Source organism: Pyrgilauda ruficollis, unplaced genomic scaffold (assembly GCF_017590135.1).
Source record: "Pyrgilauda ruficollis isolate IOZ18807 unplaced genomic scaffold, ASM1759013v1 scaffold158, whole genome shotgun sequence".
Lineage (NCBI taxonomy): Eukaryota > Metazoa > Chordata > Aves > Passeriformes > Passeridae > Pyrgilauda > Pyrgilauda ruficollis.
In genome coordinates this window covers 468679-489275 of record NW_024514543.1, presented here as the reverse complement: position 1 = coordinate 489275, position 20597 = coordinate 468679, and the positions used below count along the sequence as shown (strand labels likewise).

The 20597-nt window shown below is 41.0% G+C and overlaps 1 protein-coding gene across 1 annotated transcript in view; it reads left to right on the top strand.

Moving 5' to 3' along the window:
- The window catches only part of ACER3 (alkaline ceramidase 3), a 56397-nt gene extending 44650 nt beyond the window's left edge, over positions 1–11747 (top strand). The window contains exons 8-11 of the mRNA XM_041461913.1: positions 892–993; positions 3388–3492; positions 5018–5063; positions 5562–11747. Coding sequence (XP_041317847.1) covers positions 892–993; positions 3388–3492; positions 5018–5063; positions 5562–5615 — 307 coding nt within the window. The 3' untranslated portion in view covers positions 5616–11747. The remainder of the gene's footprint in view (positions 1–891; positions 994–3387; positions 3493–5017; positions 5064–5561) is intronic.
- Positions 11748–20597: the final 8850 nt, after the last annotated feature.

The window sequence follows — 20597 nt, the reverse complement described above, 5'->3', positions numbered from 1 at the left end:
ACAGTGGAGGAAAGGCAGCTCAAGAATGTTTTAACCCAGAATCTCAACTGTGCATTCACAATGCTTAAAAACAACTTGAATAGTATTTCATGGCAGCCTTTCAGGGTTGGATTTGATTTTGCTTTTGGACTTGTCTTATTAGTGGGAAAGGAGCCTTCCATGTAGGAAGTTTACAATTTCATGGTCCAACCCGAATGTAGATAGGGAAAGTACATTTATTAATGATGCACTTTCTTGCATCTGATTCTTCAGTGTGTTTTCAATATCTTAAGAAGATTTTTTTTTCTGCCAGAATTAAATTGACATTTTTGTATTCCCAGTAGCATTCAACTCAAAGATGAACATAAAAGTACTGGGGTTTAATACCATTCATTTGGCTAGTTGTTGGTCATGGTAGTCTATGCTCACAAAAGAGTAATTTTGAAAGACATATTTATACAAATTCCCTAGTATAGAGATATCATTTCTTGATAAAGACTCTCTTCTTTTGGGAGAGTCCAACTTGGTAATAGGGCTTTTTTTTTCTTTTTTCTTTTTTAATGAAAGAATATACATGGGACTGAAGAATTAGTACCTTTTAGCCAACTTTAATTTTCCCACTTTTTGGTTTTACTCAGTTCAGTATTTAGGAAAACAATTATAATTATAGAAGCAAATGAACAGACTCAGAGAATATGAGATCAGGAGAGAGGAGAAGTAAAATACAATATTTAAACAAATGAAATGTGAATTTGGTATTTTTTTCTTTTGAGAGAAAAACCAAACTGATAAAGAATTTTATTTACATATAACAGCATTTCTGTATTTACAGATATTTAGTGTAGTATAGATTCGTATATTTCTTTATCTTAAAGCATTCTGTACTAAACTTTGTATTATTTCTCTCTCTAGGGTATACCCATGGCTTAGAGGTTTAGGCTATACATCTTTAACTGTATTTTTAATGGGATTTTTTCTCTGGAATGTGGACAACATTTTCTGTGATAAATTGAGGTGAGTCTTTTCACTTGTCTGGATAGCTCTTAATAGCCTTTAATTATAAAGATTGGATTATTTCTGAGGTGTATATTCAAGTCCATCTCATTGTATGTATGGTATGCTGCCTACAAAACATCCATGAGGATTTTATGCAGATTGCTCATGACTAGAGTCAGCACTCAACAGGGGTTTTTAAAAAATTTTTAACCATTTATAGATTTATTTTTTGTTATTTCTCTTTAACTTCAAATTAAATTGAGAGAAATAATGTCACTGAAGTAATTTTGAAGATCTATGACTGACTAAAGCCTGCTATTCAGACTTGATTTCATTTGAATGTGTTTTTATTCTGCTCATTTGGGGTTTTTTTTCTGCTCTTCCATTAATTCTGTGTGTTAAAGAAGACATTCTGTTAAATGCAGAACTACTGCTACTACTACTGCTACTACTGTTCAAGAAATATGTATTTCAATATGCGTGCTATTAATAAACAGCTCTTAGTTGCAATTCATGTGTTGTTCAGCAAGCTGGAGGAGATGGAAAGGTTAATTCCAGCATCCATACCCATCCATTTTTGACAATCTGAAACACTGTTATGCCACAGAGTCTGTGTTGTACAGAATTGTCCTAGTAGGCTGGTTTGTCAGATCCAAATAACCGTGTGTTGTAAAGAAGTCTAAAGTTTTCTATCCCTTCTGGCTCTTCAATCCCTGTGCTAGGTTAAGCCAACTGAAAGTTAATTCCAAGAGAGTATTCTTGAAACTTTTTAAATATAATACATGAATATAATACATGATCCTCAGCCCTAGGAGCACTTGATACAGATAGGATAGAGTAGTTATTTGGCAGCACAAGTGGCCTGGGTTTACAGTTACTTTGCCAATATTGGCATCAGGGTTGATTTTTGCAGCTGCCTCACATCACTGGTGAGATCATAACCCCCAATTCACCAAACCTGCTGAGCTGCTGTGGGTCCATGGGGCTTTTGAACTGGTTCCTAGGCCCAAAAATGACACCAGCTGCTGAGGCACTTTTTTCCCATCCTCATTTCATAAGGGGAAAAATGTTAGTGTCTTTCCTGTAATACTTGTGTGGTTATGGTGCTAGAAAAAAAAAATATGCTTGTTTACTAGCTTTAATCAGACATCTACAGAGCCTTGGATTTCTCCAGGAGGTGTTATAATTTGAACCTTTAGAGAAAATACATTTAAATCCCTTGAAATTCTTTATTTTCTGAATGTCTAGCTTGTGAATCATCCACCTACCTGCTCTGTTTGGTTTTAAAGTTCAAAACTGCAGTTTGATTCAGGGTTTTTTGTTCCATATTTCAGTAAATCTGCAGCTTATTAAAAAAAAAGAAATCAAAATAACAAAAAATCTGTAGTACTCACTTTTTCTGGTTGGAACAACACACTTCTGAATTTGAGCTTTGAAATTTCCTACCATCCAAAGGCTCAAAGGTTATGCTGGGCTGCATGTTCCACTGTGTCATTGCTGGACTCACACAACTGAAGCTTTGTGCTAATATTTGTGACTGAGCAGCTTTGGACCAAGCACTGTAATATCAAACAGTAAGGATGTATTCCATGAGCTGCAGATTTTTCTTCCTTAACACGTGCAATCGTTGTTTTTTATTTTTTACTTTGATAAGTGAAATTAAAGTGGAAAAAAACCCCAGCAGATGCAAACAATTCCTCCACCGTCAACCAAAATAGGCATTATCTGTAGAAGCCTAATGAGCAGGAGAAATAAGAGCAATGGAGTTCCTTCTCTTTATTTCTTTATCTCCATCCCTTAGCCCCTTCCCAAGTTGCTCACACCCCATAACTACAAAATACAAAGCATGTTGGTGGAGTGTTTCAGACCCTCTACTTTAATTGCTTCCTCAATAAACATCCATTTTGTCCCTGTTTTAGAGTCCAACAAGAAAGGAAAGTTAAGCTTCCATGGACCTGCACAATAGGTGGTGTGATTGCCAAATTTAAAGTGATGATGTCTGATAAATATCATTTCCTCTCTTCGACCTTAAACTCAGCATTTCATCCTGTCAACAGTAGTTCAAAGGGTTTTGTGGAGGAGAATGGTAGAATTCATTTGGGACTGTGGGATGCCATAAATATATTCCCTGAAATTTGAGTCCAGAAGTAATTGGTCACTCATCATATGAAGAAATGTCTGTTTCCTTTAAATGTATAAGAAAGTCAGTTCGCTGATCTTTCTTTGTACTGGCAGTGTAAACTATAACTGCTGCTCCTCACCTGCTGAAAGCCTGACTCCATGAAGCCTCACCTGTCCAGCACATGCCTGAGATATGGAAACAATAATGTGTGATCTGATAATCCAGCATTGTGATTTGAGATTGCTTAGCTTGGAAAAAATATTCCATTGCATGGTATTTCTTTCTTTCAGAGCATTACGAGAGAAGATGCCTCCAGTGGTGGGAGCTGTGACACAGTTTCATGCATGGTGGCATATTCTCACAGGCCTGGGTTCTTACCTTCATATCCTGCTAAGGTAGGAAATGTTTTCTAAACTGGCTGTTCACAGAGATTTTATGAGTTCTCTCAGGTTCAGGTGTACTTCGGAATGTTGTACCATCCAGAAGAGCAGGAAAATTACTTATTAAACGGGCGTGTGATTTTCTTTCCTCTTTGTAACTGATCTAAAAACTCTCTAAAATTAATCTATATTTTTCAAAATGTAATCACTAGTCTTTAAATAGTCGTGGTTCTTCTGGAAAATTTAATTCAGAAATGGGAACCCTGTGGCAGTTAAACCAAAACCATTTGAGAGTATATTAATTTCAGAATGTAAGCCATTAATACTTGTCTGTTCTTGAGCAGCAATCCTGAAGTACTTAAACATGTTTAAATTTAGGAGCTTAACAAATCTTTTGATAGGCACTGTCACTCCTGAAAACCAGCAGGCATCCTGCTGTAGTGCAGAAGGGTGATGGCTGAAGTAGTTGTAGAGGAGCTGTTCCCAAAAGGGCAGGGTATTAGTTTGAGGAAGAGACTTAAACAAGAATGTAAGTTAGCAAGTCTGGAGCCAGCAGATTTTTGTCTCATTTTTGCTCCATACCACCATCTAGTGGAACCAGGGGCAAGGATAGAATGTAAATTGAAATCTGAAGAATTTCTGCAGTTTGTTTGTCATCTAATGAAATAAAATTTTACCACTTAACCTATAACAAAGAGAATGTCTGTCTTATGTTTACATCCTATGTAGTTGAGAACTTGATTATATATCAATTTTTCTACATCTAACATGGTATTCACCTTTTTTGTCAGATGTTAAAATACATAATAAAAGGAAAATGCAAGGAAAATAAGTACATTTCCATTAGATGATCTGATAGCTCATCATTACATTTATGTGTATATATATGCAAACATATTGGCCTACATATATGTAAATGTATTTATACATAGAAATATGTCAAGGTGTATGGAAAACAGTTGCTCCATTTTGGTTTACAGGTTGTCTGCTACCCTAAAGAGCTTGAGGTAGTATTTTAAAGAAAATTCCTTCCAGCAATCAAGCATAGGCAAGGTTTTTCCAACATGCCACAAAGTGGCATTGCCACTTAAAAAAATGTGAGGTCATTCCCAGGAAAAGATCTACTGAGAGGAGAAAGCATCTAAGAACAAAAATAAGATAAAGAATCAAGCTATGCTGCTTTTTTTCCCCCCTTTAACATCTGCTATATTTTGTGGTACACTGATTTAATTTCATCCTTCTAAAATGACAGACTCCAGTCCCTGGGGTTTTTTTTGGATTTTCTTTTTTACCTCTCAGGGTTTCTTTCTTTCTCCCCACATAGGTGATAGGATAAATTATTTTGCTGATTAGTCTGCTACAAGGGGATTTACTGGAGGTTAATGTCTTCTGTATTGACTAATCTACGTAGAATGGGTAGCTCTGCAATCACAGAAACAGTTCTTTTCTAGTTGGAAAATAAAACTGGGATCAGGATATCTTTATTTTATATGCTGTCTTATACTTGAAATTCTAAGCATGCTTTTTTCCTTCTCCTCAGTTTATATACAAGGACACTTTTCCTGAAACACAGGCCAAAGGTGAAGGTAAGCAAGCAGTATTTTGTATTTATTAATGTACATTTGGGTATCTTGTACTTTGAACTGTTGGTGGGGCTCAATAATTATGCCTGTTAGGGTACTGTCTTTGACTTCTACTTACATCCCAAGAAATGCAGTTGAAATTTTTGTAGAATCACAGAATGGTTTGGGTTGGAAGGGACCTCAATGATTATCTAGTTTCAGTCCCCCTGCCATGGGAAGGGACACCTTGCACTAGACCCGGTTACTCAGAACCCCCATGTTCCCTCAACCTGGCCTTGAACATTTCCAGGGCTGGAACATCCACAGCTTCTCTGGGCAACCTGTGCCAGTGTTTCACCACCCTCAAATTCTTAATATCTAATCTGAGCTTACACTCTTTCATTTTAAAGCCATTCCCCTTTCATCCTATCATTAGATTATGTTTAATAGTGTTTGGTTTCTGTTCCAAGAAGCACAATGTTCCAAGGAATCTTTCCCCTATTCCTATTTTTCTTTTGACAGTTTGTTTTTGGAATATGGCCTGTTCTTCTTGTGGAGCCACCCAAGAACCTTTGACTGAGCCCTGGGCAGCCGCACACGATCACCTGGCCTGGCTGAATAAAGCATTTCAACAGCTACTCTGGCTGAAGTGTCAAAATTATGGATCAATCCAAGTACCATTGCTGTTAAAGGACTTCTCTGTGCTATGAGGCCAGGCAGCTGGAACAGAGCTGGCACACTAGGGAAGTAGTACTTAGTACAGCTTTATTCTAAGTTGTTAAAACAAAGATTAAGACACAAGGGTTTTATGTATATATTGTACAGCTGATGATATTGAGGTAATATTTCGTGCTGGTCACAGAAAACTAACCATTTTTGAAGTGGACTGCATACGGTTTTTCATTCGGATTTTGTTCTTTCTGTGGTCTAAACTAATATTAGTAATTGAATGACAAAACTAGGCCATTGATGGCCAAGCTAAGCATCTGTGTGGCCTATAGTGAACTGAATGCTTAACCCAAACTACTTTAACCTTGCACTTTTATACAATTAATGAAGTACGTAATGGTTGATTTAGGCCTTTATTCTACCTTGCTTTTCCACAGCCTCCTTTGCAACTGATATTTTAAGCAAAATGATTGGGATACCTGTGCCATTTAGTTCATTTTGTACCAAGCTTCCGTCTTCTCTTTAGTCCAGCTGAGAGGTTCATCGTGGAGGATGTTCCAAAGTGTGACCAGCGGAAGACACTGAAATAGTGAAGCTTTATAGGTGTTCCTGTTTGTGTCTGGGAGCTCAATTCCTAATTTTTTTGACCAGTGATTCATTGCAAAACTGTGGAGTCACTGTAGAAACATAAGAAACACTCCTTTTTATATGTTTGTACTTTTATTTACATACCTAACTTTTCTATCCTTTTCTTTAACTTCCCATTTCCCATTCATACAACAGATTGACAAACACCTTAGATGTGCTCTAGTTCAGCTTTGAATTCATCTTCCTCTTACTTTACAAGTCTTAAATATTGGTGTGACTTTCAGAAGTATCTTCTTACTCTGAAACTTTGAAGGAGGAGTAAAGAACAAGACTGAGGCTGAGGATATTCCCAAATACAAGGGGCATTGCTTTGCTTGCTTTTAATCTATCACATGCTTAGTCTGTGAGAAAGCTGACGACCTTTTGAAACCAGACTTAGGGGATTAATGAGGGATATAAACCCTGTTTTCTGCAATTTTTATTTACCCAGCTGATGCAAGTTAATAAGTAAATTTAAAGAAAACATTAAACTAACACAGTTTTTCAAAATATACCTCATATGAAGGCTGTGATTTTGATGCTCTTAATTTTGGGGCAACAAACAGAGTCTATCTCTGTGCCTACTTGCTGCCATTCTATGCAACTTTTGTCTGCTTTTGATGCATTGAGGGATTTATCCTTGCCATGAAGAAAAAAAGGGAAACACTCAGACTGATCCAAAATCCCATTTTGTATTGATTTACAACGTGCTCACAGCAGCAAAGCATGGTTATACAGCTGTAAAGCTGTCTCCCAAGTCTCAGAGTCCTGACTATTGAACAATCAGTGCTGGCTAAAATGGTCTCCTCCCTTTTCTCTGCATCTTTCACATCCGTCAGTAACTCTTCTACTGATGTGAACGAACCAAATTAAAATGTAGCTTCTGTTATGTGACAGCCCTGGACCCTTGAGATCAAATAATCCCAAACTGCATTGGAAAAAGATCCCTAACCTTGAGTGAGTTCAGTGAGGTTTAAGCACATGCTGATAGCAGTGTATTTCAGCCTGTACACGCTATAAAGACACCTGAAGGGTAATTTTAGAACAGCTTTGATATCAGTAGGCTCCAGTTCCATAGACAAGGTCAGCATTTGTGCTGGGAAATTTGAGTGCTCTTCAGACTGAAAGAAGTTAGCAGAACTAGCACAGAGGTAGGAAAAAGCTGTTATGCATCAGGTGTCTTTAATTATCCAGAAGGCATATTTTTTTAAAAGAGATTTGAGAATTGTTTCAAAAATGTAGCTTGAAAATAAGTGCCTGCCTGTTGACCTCCAGGCTTTCTCGAGCATTTTTCCGCACACTGTATCCCATTTTCTTATTTAGTATGTTTACATGTGTTCATAAGTTAGGGAAGGAGACTCATAAGAGAAGCAGTGCAGCAGCAAGACACATCAACAGTCACTTGTGAAATCTGCTAGATGTGATACTATTTTTATGGAAATTGAAAAAAATCTTTATTTAGTGGCCTTAATTTTGTTACTGAAGGATATGGGGGCTTTGTTTAGTTAATTAATTGCAAGAACCAGAGTGTCTTGAAAAGCCACTTTCTTATTGATCAGGCATCTCTACAATGGTATATTTTAAAGATATTTGTTGATTCTTTTACACATTTGCAACTAGGAAATCTGTGATGGGGGTTTCAGATCTTGAATTGAATTGTCAAGATTTTAAAAAAAATTGAAAATCTCATATTTTAATTTTATAGTGCTGTTAGTTTTTCATTTATGTATTGTTTGTTGTTGATGTTTTTTCCTTAAAAAAAAGTAAATTGGCTTCTTCCTGCATTCTAAATGAGCAAAAACATGCACACCTCTACCACCCTGCCAGCAGCCTTTCTTTCAACAGGTTATATTAGACCCTGAGGAATGTAATTTACCTGTGTATCCTCCTTATCATAAATAATCTAAAATCATGGGTGCTTTAGTTTGACTGCCTTACTGATCTTGTGAGTGATATTGAAAATGACAAGCCAGTTTTAACTACATGTCACTGAAATTCAGACTGCCTTTTTTAGTGCCTGGAAAGCTATACATTCTTACTCTGGTAATTGTTAAATGAGTCTGTTAATTGCTTTTTATTTATATCACTTGTATGACAATGTTGATTTTTTTTTTCTACAGACCTTAGAGCAGTATATCACAAACTTTTCCTGCACTACATCTTAACAAGTCATGTGTGGTCCTATTTTTTGAGTAGGATTCAGACAGCAACTGCTTTAAAGAGAATTATGGAAGTAGCAGGTGTCATTTGATATGAATTCTACAAGTGGTGTTGGACAGACTTGATAACAATGAATTCTTCTATTCCTTAACACCTATGAAGAACCAGGAAATCTGCCACCATACGACCATCAATTTGACACAAATGAGCAGTAAGTAGCTCTGCAGTCTGTGAGCTGAAAGTTTCTTTCTTGGAAATAAGAGGAAAAACTTCAAAATTACTCTCACAGTACAGAGCAAACCGATACCTTATTCTAGGAATTTAGATTTTTTAGATACAGCTCAAGATATGCATTCTCTAGAGAGGAGGAATCTCATCCATGTTTCGAAGGCAGTGCTGTTGGCTAGCAGTTTTAGTCATCTCCAGACTTCATCTTAATGATTTTTCTGTTAGCATAGGGCTGCTGTGCTGCCCATGAGTGTTTAAAAACTCCCCCCAGTCAGAGTTGGAATATGCAGTGTTACCACTTGCCAGCCTACCTCTGTCATGCATTGTACCATACCTGTGCCCTTAATTCCATTTGCCTGAATGTGTGCACATCAGAGCAGCCTTAGACCCTGCAGCCCCTGGGAGTGGCAGCAGTGTTGTATTGATTGCTGGCTGACTCTCCTCACTGCCTGTAAATATCCTCACTTGTTTGGTGTCTGTCACTTACAGCCTGTGCTCAGTCTGCCACTCATCTTTGTGTAAGTCTGGCTGCTTTAGAGGGAGATTCAAGTAGGAGGACTTCAATTCAGGTGTAGTGAAATCTTTTGGGAGGGATATAGTGGAAAATATTGCTCTATAATTAGTTTTAATTCTCTTTTAATCCTGTTCTGTGCTGTCTTGCTTGGCTAAAGCTGAATTGTGTGATTTGAAATGCAATTGATTCTTTTGGCCAATCGTGGATTTGCTTCTAACACCTCATTTCAAGCAGCTGAATGTCTTTTTCATCAAACACTTCCACGTGAATCTCAGCAACAGAAAATCCTCCCAATACTGCCAGCATTTCTTGCAGTCACTATCACCTTGTTTAATCTGCATTCAAGAATTTCAGTAACACCATTTTTTAAAACCTGTTTCTCTCTGTGGATATATTACAGCATTTTCATAGCAAGTAGTGAAACAGTTCAGTACCGAGGAGCTGTAACAGAGCAGCAATACTGTTTTCTTTAGTAGACATCAGAATGCAGGAACACACATCCATTTTGGGGGAATGTGTGCCTGGTAATTTAGATTAACATATTCAGGTAAAACTTTCAGTTTACTTTAAACCCCCTCTGCACTTTATAAGTAGGCAGTGGGAGGCTTTAACTGCGAAATGCTGTTTGACTGTGAGACTTTACCATGAAGAGGGATAAATGATGGAGTCTTTATTACACATCGGCAGAGCAAAGCCAGAAGGAGATTAAGAAATCTTACGTGAAAAGAGAATAACAAAAGATTAAGCACAGAATCCCATAGTATTACATCAACCACCCTCCTGGTATCTGCACTTTAGATAGTTGAATATTTTGCTATTTATACATTTAACTTTCCATGTTGACTACTTCTCTCTTCACCACAGAAGTGATGTAGTTTCTGTTACATTCAGTTCATTGTAGATGACTTAGAGGCTGTTTGATGAGGATGGAACATGACACATGTTTTGAAATGTTTTGTACATGAATGAATGCATTTCTGACCTATCTGGAATGTCTTTTGCCAGCTTTGTTTGAGAGTCTGTAACCTAAAGACAGAGAACATTCTATGGAACTGTTAAAATTGGTTTTGGGTTTCTTTGTTCATTTCTCACGCACAACTGCCTACAGCTGCCAAGTGCCTGATCTTATTGTTACAAGGCTTTTATGAGAGCTGGGGCTGTATTTCCTTCTGAGGTTTCTAAGACAAAGTCTTTGGTAGGTGGAGGTCAATATTTTTTTAAAATCCTCCTCCTGCAGAAATCCCAGCACTATTTTTATTGGCTTTCCTGTTAGTTATCCAATACCTGTCTGCCTCTGACTCAAACTTGAGCCTGGCTACCCACCTTCCTGATGCTGTTCCATCTTTCCAGGCTTTGAAAGCTGCGGGGGGTGTTTTTTAGCTGTACAGGAGGTGTTTATTTCAGGTTGTGTAGTTCAGTGACAGGCAGTGTGAGGGCACGGCAGTCAAGCAAGCACTTTATGTGGAGCCCTCTTATTGGAGCTCTCAGCCAGATGCTCTAAACAGAACTGGGGACAGGGGGATTTGTATGTGCAGTTTGAGAGGCAGGTTTAATGCCTGAACCTCTTACTTTACTGCAGAACTCTCCCACTTTACTTCTTGAAATTTTTTAGGTTTGACTAAGTATTTAATTGTAGATTTAAGAAGAACCAAGTTCAGAGTTCATGTGAGACCCTAAAACAGTGCCTGCAATTTTGGTTTTTTTGCACATATATCACGCAAATTGAAAAGAGCAGATTGTTAAGATTTTTAAAAATGCAAAGATAAAGGGTCTTTTGCTTATTTGTCCACAGGAATAGCTATAAGCACAATCTTAGATTCCTTCTTCTGTTCCCAAAGTTCTGGAACATATATATGTTTCTCCAAAGACAGTGCTGAATAAAATAGCAAGTTACGTACCAAAATGTTTTCCACATTAAAGGTGTGGGAGAACTTTGTTTGTGTATCCTATTGTTCCCTGGATTTTGGAAGAGAGGGTTTCAAGCAGCATAAGCAGTATTTACTCCTTAGACTGAACAAAAACTAATTTTTCTCTTGATTTTCCAAATTGATGTTGACTGTGTCATGTTGATTGTTTATCTCAGCGTAATGCATGGATGACGTTGCAGTCTGATCAAACACCATCTGTCCACCTGGAGTGGACATGAAATCTCCTGTTCATTACCTGACCAAACTTCTAACATTGACACTATGGGTTCTAACAGGTGGGTTTCTCTTCCTGAAATTCAGTACATTGTTGCAGATAGGTAATAACACTGTGACAGATGAGTAGCTTGTAGAACACAGCTACACTGAGAAATGCTTATTGACAATTTTGATACACCGAACTGACTCTTCCTACCAAACCAGCTGGTAACCAACATTAGGCTTATATGTATCAGCATATCTTGTTTTCCAAAGCACAGTAGCTTTGAAATATTTAATATGTTTCATTTGTTATTCATGCTGCAGTCAAGCACTAAATTGTGTCTTTATAGTACAAACTATTAAAGAATTTTCTTTTAAATACAACATTTCCCAGGTGGTTCTTGGCGTCTGTGTTGCACAGGGCTGGTTGGTTCACCTGGATGCTGTTCAGTAGATGGGTGGTTGTCTATCTTGGCTGGTGGTGTGCAAGTGGGACAGCAGGATTCGTGTGTCCTGCATGGATGGGGAAGCTGCCTGCCTGCAGCCAAGAGCCTCCATGGCAGTAGAGTTCCCCAGTCTTTCTGCCTTGTGCTGGGGCCCTCTGAGCACTGGGCCTTGCTCAGAGTGTAGTGTTGGCTGTAAACACTGCAGGACCATCTTCCCTTCAAAGGCCTTCCCCAGCACGCAGCAGTTGGAAGGGACTGCAGGTAGGTGACATGGGTGGGAGAGGAGAAAGCAGGAGTCCGGTGAACATCCGAGCAGCCCAGAGTGTGCAATTTGCACAGCCTTTGCTTCAGCCTTTTCCTGTTCCTTTCAGTGAGAGAGCAGAATAATCACTGCAGGGCACAACCTTTCCAGGCAGGAATTGTGGACAACTAGCACTAATCCAGCAAGTCTCATCACACCCCAGCAGCCAGAGTCCAGTAATGACCATAAGAGTCAGAGTCCAGAGCCAGAGTCCAGTAATTCCCCACTTCTGGCTGTTCTCCCAGGTGCTCAGAGACCCCATTTTCTCCCGCTTATCTCTGTCGAAGCTGTGTGTCTGCAGGGACAACCTGGAGTTAACTATTCAGGGGCAAAGACACAGGACAGCAAACCTCAGAGCCAGTGGTGTAAATGGCTGGGGCAAGCTGTGCCATCTCCCCTCAGTGGTGCTGCATACAGAGGCACATCCAGACTCTGCAGACAAGCATTGCCAGAACTCTGAGGCTGGGTGAAATCCAGCTTTGCATATTGAGCTTGTGGCTGGTCTAGAGCTGAGTAATACTTTGAAATTTCCCTGGGGATAAAAACCTTGTGGTTCTGTCAAAGCCCTCCTCCCAAAGAGAAAATTGAATTTTGAGCTTGACAATTCCCTTTCAAGGCTGCCAATTTACTTGCAGCTTTATTAATTTCTCTCCTCCCCCCCCTTGATTTTTGTTTTTTGGTGGGGTTTTTTTTCATTGTTGTTACTGGGCATTTTGGGTTGTTTTTGTTTTTTTTGTTTTTTTTGTTTTTTTTTAAATTCAGCCTGTTCAAAGGCTAAAAGTGAAGGTCTGTACTTGCACCACTTAAATCCCAGTGGCTCTAGTCATAGATTTGGCTGTTCATGGTGCTGTATGGAGAGAGTTGCTGCCAGTTAGCAGAGGAGCTGACTATCCGGCCTGAATATTTGTTCCTGAGTTCATGGAGATGGACAAGACAATGGAGTCACTGATGAAGGTGTGGTGGGTCTGTCTCTTCTGTGGGTTATTTTTGAAGAGTTCTCTGATGGGTCCCCATGGGGACATGGAGCATGGTTGTGCTGGCATGGGAGAAGATCAGCAGAAGGAGGACACGGACAAATGCCTGGATTCAAACTCGCTCCTGCAAGAGGAGATAATGTGATGAGCTCAAGAAGAGGTCCTTTGCACCCTCAGCAGGAACAGAGCTGAGATGATGTCCTCATTCACCTTTTGTATGTGAGGGACACATACAACTCTGTATTTGTCATTGCTAAGACAGAACTAATGTTGCGTGAAGCACTGTGTGCGATGGATAAAACATCCAACCTACAAGCAGAAACTTTGTGGATTTACTTTAGACCTATTTTGCAGTCACTATAGTTAATTTAGCATCCTGGCTCCTAAACTCTTTTCCAAGGTGAGTCACCCCCAAGCTGGATATCTCACCTTGCTCACATGCAACACCCAAGGCTCTCAGTGCATGACACCTTCCAGCTGCTACAGCAATACAAATAGCTACTAAAAACATCCAACCTCATTAATCACCTTTGCTCAGACTGACTTTATAATGCATGCAAGAGGCACACACCAACTTAATGAAATTAGCAGTAATTAGTTGCCCTGACACACACGTAGAGCGAACACAGGGACCAGCTGGAGTGTGTGCAGGTCCTGTGGACCTCATGCCCACGGCACAGCACCCAGCAAGACCTTGGAACCTCAAGGGTGCTGATTGTGGTCTCTCATCCTGGAGATCAGGTAGGTGAATGCTAATCAACAGCAGCTCACATGATCCCACAGCAATGGAATTAAGCAAGTTACTCTGCTGATGTAAACTGATGTCAAACCCCTAATATTTATAGGCTGGCCAGGTATCAGAGCTGCAGTGATTTATGTGGATGTCTAACCTTAGCACTGCTTTTTCCTCATAGCTGCTGTGTTGACTCAGTGCCAAACAGTGGAACGGAGTACATTTGTTAAAATATTGCAGTATTGTAGAAGCCTGGGGACAAATCCAACTTCTCAGGTAGGAGAAGTGATGAACAGAACAACCGGATCCCCTCTGCAGCCAGGCAAACCTGTCCAGGCACTTGTGAGTCATTGCTTCACAGGGTTTTATTGCTTAATAGGGTTTTGTTCATTTAGAGTCCTCTGAGCATTCATTTGTTTTGGGGTTTTTTTCTTCTATTTGTTTGGGATTTTTTCTTTAATCATCTCATTTTTAACATCCCACCTCAGCTGAAATGAAAGCAAGATTAAGTGTTAGTTACAAAATGAAAAACAACAATGAGCCTGCAAGCCACAGCATGAAAACAGAGCTGCTACTGAAGGGATATTTTTATACAGGTTATTTGAAAAGCAAACAAACTCCAGCTGTTTTCTTACTGCTGACATTAATTAAAGCAGGAGGGCTGATTAACGCTGTGGACTTGTTTCTGCTGAAAATCTTTCTGCCACATCCCCCTGGATTTGACAGTTCACTATCAATTTGCTTTGCAACTGAGGCACTCATGCACATCCCTCCAGAGTGGCTGTGGCTCTTCAGTAACGCCCAGGACATCTGATACTAAGTGGCTTTGTCCATATGCTCACATCATGTAGTGTTCATGTTCAGGGTGGAGTAAAAAGCCTTTTTCCCATGCCATGAGCTGTGTTACATCCCAGCAGATCCCTTCCTCTCCAATAAGCATCACGGCACACCAGCAACCCCTTGTCAGGTTTGTACAACCACGAGAGCAACAACCCCAGGTCAAACTCATGATGATCAGGCTTTAGGGGAAATCATTGTTTAAACATATGAAGGGCAGAACCCTAAATCAAAATAAAAACCTGGCCATTCTTCCCTTAATTAGGTTCAACAGTGCTAAACACAGTACTGGAGGCAATTACCGCCAGCAAGGGTGATGATTTGTATCTGGAGTGGAAACATCGTCACATTGGAAGGCTGGAGGTAAAGAACGTCTCTTTACAACCCCTGGTTTAAAATGAAACCCTAGTGTTATTCAGCCTGAATCCATGCCCAGCTTGGCTGTCTCTTCTTAGACAGTCATAGTTTAATTGTGTATATATACTGTCTAATAATACCAGAGATGGCAGCTTGAAGCTTCAAGCTCCTGAAGCTTGAAGTTGGAAGTCAGCAAATTAGAGAGGGCAGAAGGAGCCTCATTTTATTAATTAAGGTGTGACAGTAGTTTTAAGTCTCATACATGGGTCCTGGAAAAGAACATATATCTCTATGAGCTGTGAAGGTATGGTTCATGTCAATATGAAGACTAAAACTCTACTGCTCTTGCATTAAAGTAATTTTTTTTTCCCTTGGCTTGGTTAATGAGAAGTGACTGATGTGATTCCTGCAATCACTTGCACTCATCCAGATGTGAGGCTGTGGGACCTCTGCTGACAGAGACCTCAGGCTGACAGCATTAATCTGTGGGTATGACTGGAGCAATACCTCTTCAATTGAGGCGCCCAGAGGAAGGGCCCTGTGTCCCTGGCTGAAACTTCTCACTGGTTAACTCACTCCCAGATCAAAACTGGCATACAGCCATGCTATGGCAGTGGGAGCTGTACCAAAAGCACCAAGGTGTTTGTGCCTGGGACTTGCCCTGTTTCACCTTGGGGGAATGAGATGAGCCAGTGAGGGCTGGCAGGATGCTCCATCCCTACAGCTGCCATGCCCTAGCACAGCTCAGCCTCTTTGAACCCTCTGGTGACAGGGATCCTACAGTATCCCCTGCCTGGCCACTCCGAAGCTAGACTTGGAAAGTATTCCCCAATAGCTCAATTAGATACCAGCCTTGTCCCTCCTTTGGGCTTTTTACCTTGTGAGAAGCTGAATGTGAAGGGGAATTTTGTCTTCCTTTTTTCTCTAAGTTATTCATGTCACTAAACTTGTTGTTTTGTTGGTTTTTTTAGAATTTTTTTCCAGTCTTCAGAGTTGAAATAGAAACTTTTGAAACACTCTTTCCTGTCTCTTTTTGGCTTTAATGCTTTCTTTTTGGCAAAGACATCTAACAATGACAAGACATTCCACTGGCTGTGTGTATCATCAGCATTAAAACACCATATGCAAAGATGAAGTAATCTGGATACTTTGAGATGGATTTATATCCTGGGCAGTAAGATTTCCCAGCCTCATACATGGTGATTGGTCTTTATGTGCTATATGGCTACTGCTGGGTCTGCTTTTCCTCTCTTTTTCTCTTTCAAAATACAGAGATGTACATGTGAGACAGTGCCGTCCCCCAGGGAAATCTTTAAGCGAGATCGGGGCTCTCAAAGGACGCAATACCTGGGTCAGGCATCCCAAATCCCTTCCACAAGCCCCATGCAGCAGAAATTATCTCCTTCCACAGCCCAGACTACTTGAGGTCCACTATAAGCACTGGGCATTTAGGTTGTAAACACTTGCACAGGTGAAACAAGAGGCTCCACTGAGAACTAAAAGGAAAGCTAAAAATTTTGTCTTTGCTTTTCCTCACCAAATGGTTCACACAAATGTTTGCTAATTAACACAACTTGAAAGTAAGTAAAATTACCTGAGTTACTGAAAAATAAGGAGGACTGCTGGCTGCTGTCTCCAGTTGCTAGCTAATTATTTTCCTGCTGATTCAGAAGGAAGATAGCCAAGCTGTGAATCAGCCCTACCTCTTCTTGCAATACCTATCATTTCCCTAGATCTCCTCTCCAAATCCCAGCCAGGTCTGGCAGAGCTTTGTTAATGAGATCAGTAATTGCAGCACGAGCCGTACAGTTGCAGAGTCAGGAGAGAAATGGAGTAACTCCGCTTCTTCCACATTGCAAGGAAAATGCTAACTGTGAGCTGCATCTAATTTTCTCCAGAAGATGGATTGATATTTACTTTTTTGGAGGATCAGAGGATTCCTGATTTCTTTGCCATTGCATCCGACAGACTGTGCAACACCAACACCTTTAAAAAACCACTGAGAGTCCGAAACAAAAAAACGCCCGAATTCCCACCTCCTGACCACTGTCCAGCAGCCAAGATGTGCCTCCTTGTGTGAGTGAAAGTAGATATAACACAGATTTAATGACGCAACTGCTTCTTGACAGCACCACAGCTCTCCTCAGAAACGGCATTGTTATTCATTTACTTGACTAATGAAGTTGCGTTGTGCAAAAAAGTGGGAGAAACCTATTTGGAGGTCCAAGTAAATAAAGTTTGAAAAATAACCCCATAGCTAAACCAGCAGGGTTTGCTGAAGTTTAGGCAGGCCTTGGACACATCATAGTTTTGGGGGTTGTGGAGAAGCATTTCTGGGAACCCTCTGAAAACTTAGGGGGCCTTGTCACCATGTCTGCAATGCCTGAGGCTGCACTGGTGATACAGAGCATCTAAAATTAGAATCACAGAATGGTTTGGGTGTAAGGAACCTTCAGGATCATCTAGTTCCAACCCTGCTGCCCTGGGTAGGGGCACCTCCCACTAGAGCAGGTTGCTCAGAACCACATCCAACCTGGCCTTGAACACTTCCAGGAATGGGGCAGCCACAGCTTCTCTGGGTAAATATTATTGTCATATTCTCCTCAAGGCTGAAACATTCCCGTTCTCTAAAACTTTGTAAAAGAAGGAAATGGAGATATATAAGATGTCATTGGTTTAATTAGCATCCAGATTATTATGTGTGAGGGGACTGTCTGCTGGTAAGCACCAGTCTCATCAGCTGTGCTGGATAATTGCTGCTTTCCCCAGTGCATTTTGAAAAAGCATATCCGGAGCTTTTAAAATTATGCTTGAGTTCATTTCTCAGACTGGCAGCAATGAAAGACTATTGGTGTCAAAGATCTCTGAAAAAAGTACATTTGGGAACATCTCCTTCTCCTACATAGTCTTTTTGGCTACAGTACAGTATTTTTCCCCTAAAACATAGCGCTTGGAGGGGAGGACATGGCAGAAGTCAATCACCAGACACTGCAAGAAGCAAGGATGATTTCTGAGCAAACGTTGAGTACCCAAGTCAAGGCTCTTGTGAACTCCCAAGCACAGCATCTCAGTTACGGTTCAGAGCTTAGATGAGGATGTTAAGAAGTGTCTTGCTCCTGGGGTTTTCACAAAGAATTACATCACTATTGTTTTTCCCCCACAGCCTATCTTTCCAGCCTGTCTGTACTGCAGCAAATAAATCTTGACTGAACTGAGGGTTTTATGCTTGCCTTGTGTTTGAAGCTCAGCCTAGATGAAACTGAGGTGTGGAGGTGACCTCTCCAATTAATACCCAAGCAATTTCCCCTGAGCTCTGTAATCAGAGACACCTGGGAGCAGATTTTGGAGTTGGTTTCCTCACCAACTGCAGGAGTCAGCACAAGTGCTGGAGTTGGCTGCACGCTGATGTTAGGTCAAGGTTGGGCTGATAAACAATACATAGAAGGAAACACCCTACAAGCCTCCAGGACATGTCCTACAGATGTTCCTTGCTGAAGAAGAGAAGGTTGCAGAATGAAAATATCTGCCTTGGAAGTGGTGGGGAAATTCACAGGGGTCAAGTTCCCATAGGGTGACAGTGATGAAAAGAGAGCATGGTTGCTGGTGCAGGGGGAAAAGGGACTGTTGGAACACATGGCCACCATGACAAAGTATCCTCAGCCACTCCAAAACATCCATTTCCTTGAAGTGCAGTGGATGTGAGTGGCCAATCCTCCATGGGTCCTGGAGTATGTTGGAGGTAGCTCAGTAAGAAATGTATTGCACAAAATTAATAAATTCCAGGGGAAATTTGTCCTTTCAGATCTGCTGGACTCATCTTACTGTCTTGTCTTGCAGGAAATCATCTGAGTCACATTTGTCTTCTTCTGGGAGCTTTGCTCTACATTAGTGGTAGCAAGGACGTGGTCAAGGTGTTCCCATGAGGTCCAACATTTGCCTGCTCCTCCTGCCCAGGTATGGCCACTCCAAAAGCCAAGGAGGGCAGTTCAAAAGTACCATCTGAGGATCACTGCCTGGAAGGACAAAGTCTTCTGCCACAGGAACCAGGCAGTACTTTTATGTATCTACACCTTATAAATGGGCAATATTGCTAGGCAACTGGGAAACAAGGAGAAACTCAAAAGACCAGCAGGGTTTTCCAAAATTTCCTTAGGAAAAGTAAATTCTGCCTTTCTGTGAATCCTTCAGGAACAAGCCACTGCTTTTGCACAGAGAGCATGTCTGGTAGGAGAGGGAAGCTTTTATCAAGCAAAACTAGGTCTCTGTTGTACCAGTGTAAATCCAAAGTAATTCAAGTGATCCCAGGGATGATTTAGGCTTGTCAATCCAATATCTGATTTGATCTTCTATCAAAACAAGCTACTTATCTGCAAGATGAGTTTTGTGGAAGAGCCTTGACATGCAGCTCTGCCTTGCCCCGCTCAGGAGCTGCTGCAATCAGGAGTTTGCATGTCTCTCTTCTGGGAGGTGAAGGCAGAGAATGTGGCAGAAGGGGAAACAAACTTCCCTTTTTATGGTGAAGAATAGGAAGGGCAGGCAAATTGCCTGAAAAATGCTTGTCAGGACTGTTTGGAGTCAGCATTTGTTAGGGTGGCTTCTGACCTGTCATAAACAAAGAGCAGTTGAGAGGACAGCAGTGCCATTTGCTCCTTTCATTCCTCTCCACTCTAGGGAATGTAGGATTGCTGGCAACCTGCTTGTTTTCCAAACATTCTTGCTTCTCACTCTGGAAAGTCCTGTGTAAAAATCAAGGTAGTTGACTGAACTTCTATAACACTGTCTGGTCTCAGGCAGAGGTGCACTCCTGCCAAAACAGCTGAGCCCTGGCCCCCTCCAGGAGAGTGGTCATGCCTGAATGATGACCAAAGTCCTGGAGGATTTGTGGCCAGGAATTGTAGAGTGGTTTGTGTTGGCAGGGAACTAAATGGCCATTTAGTTCCAAACCCCCTGCCATGGACAGAACACTTTTCACTAGACCAGGTTGCTCCAGGCCCTCATCCAGCCTGGCCTTGAACACTTCCAGGGATGGAGCAGCCACAGCTTCTCTGGACTATCTATGCCTCAGCATCCTCACATGAATGAATTTCTTGCTAATATATAATCTAAACCTTCCCTGTCACTTTGAAGCCATTCACCCTTGTCCTATCACTCCATGCCCTTGATAAAAGTCCCTCTGCAGGTCTCTTGTAGCTCCCTTTAGGCACTGGAATATGCTCTAAGGTCTCCCTGGAGCCTTTTCTTCTCCAGGCTGAACAACACTAACTCTCAGCCTGTCTCTGTAATAGCAGTCCTACCCATCCCTGGGTGTGCTCAAGGGCAGGTTGGATGGGGCTTGGAGCAATCTGGCCTAGCAAAAGATGCTCCTGTCCATGGCAGGGGGGCAGTTGTTAGGTGATCTTAAAGGTCCCTTCCAACCCAAACCAGTCTGTGGTTCTGTGAAGCACTAATGCAGGAGGCCAGAGCAGTGCAGAGTAGGAAAGGTGTTAGAGTAAGTCCAGCTTTCTTCTGATGATGCACGGCTGAGCAAAGGGCTGTTCACATGGCCATGAGACTGGGGACCTCAGCCCCATTTCCCATGCTTGTGTC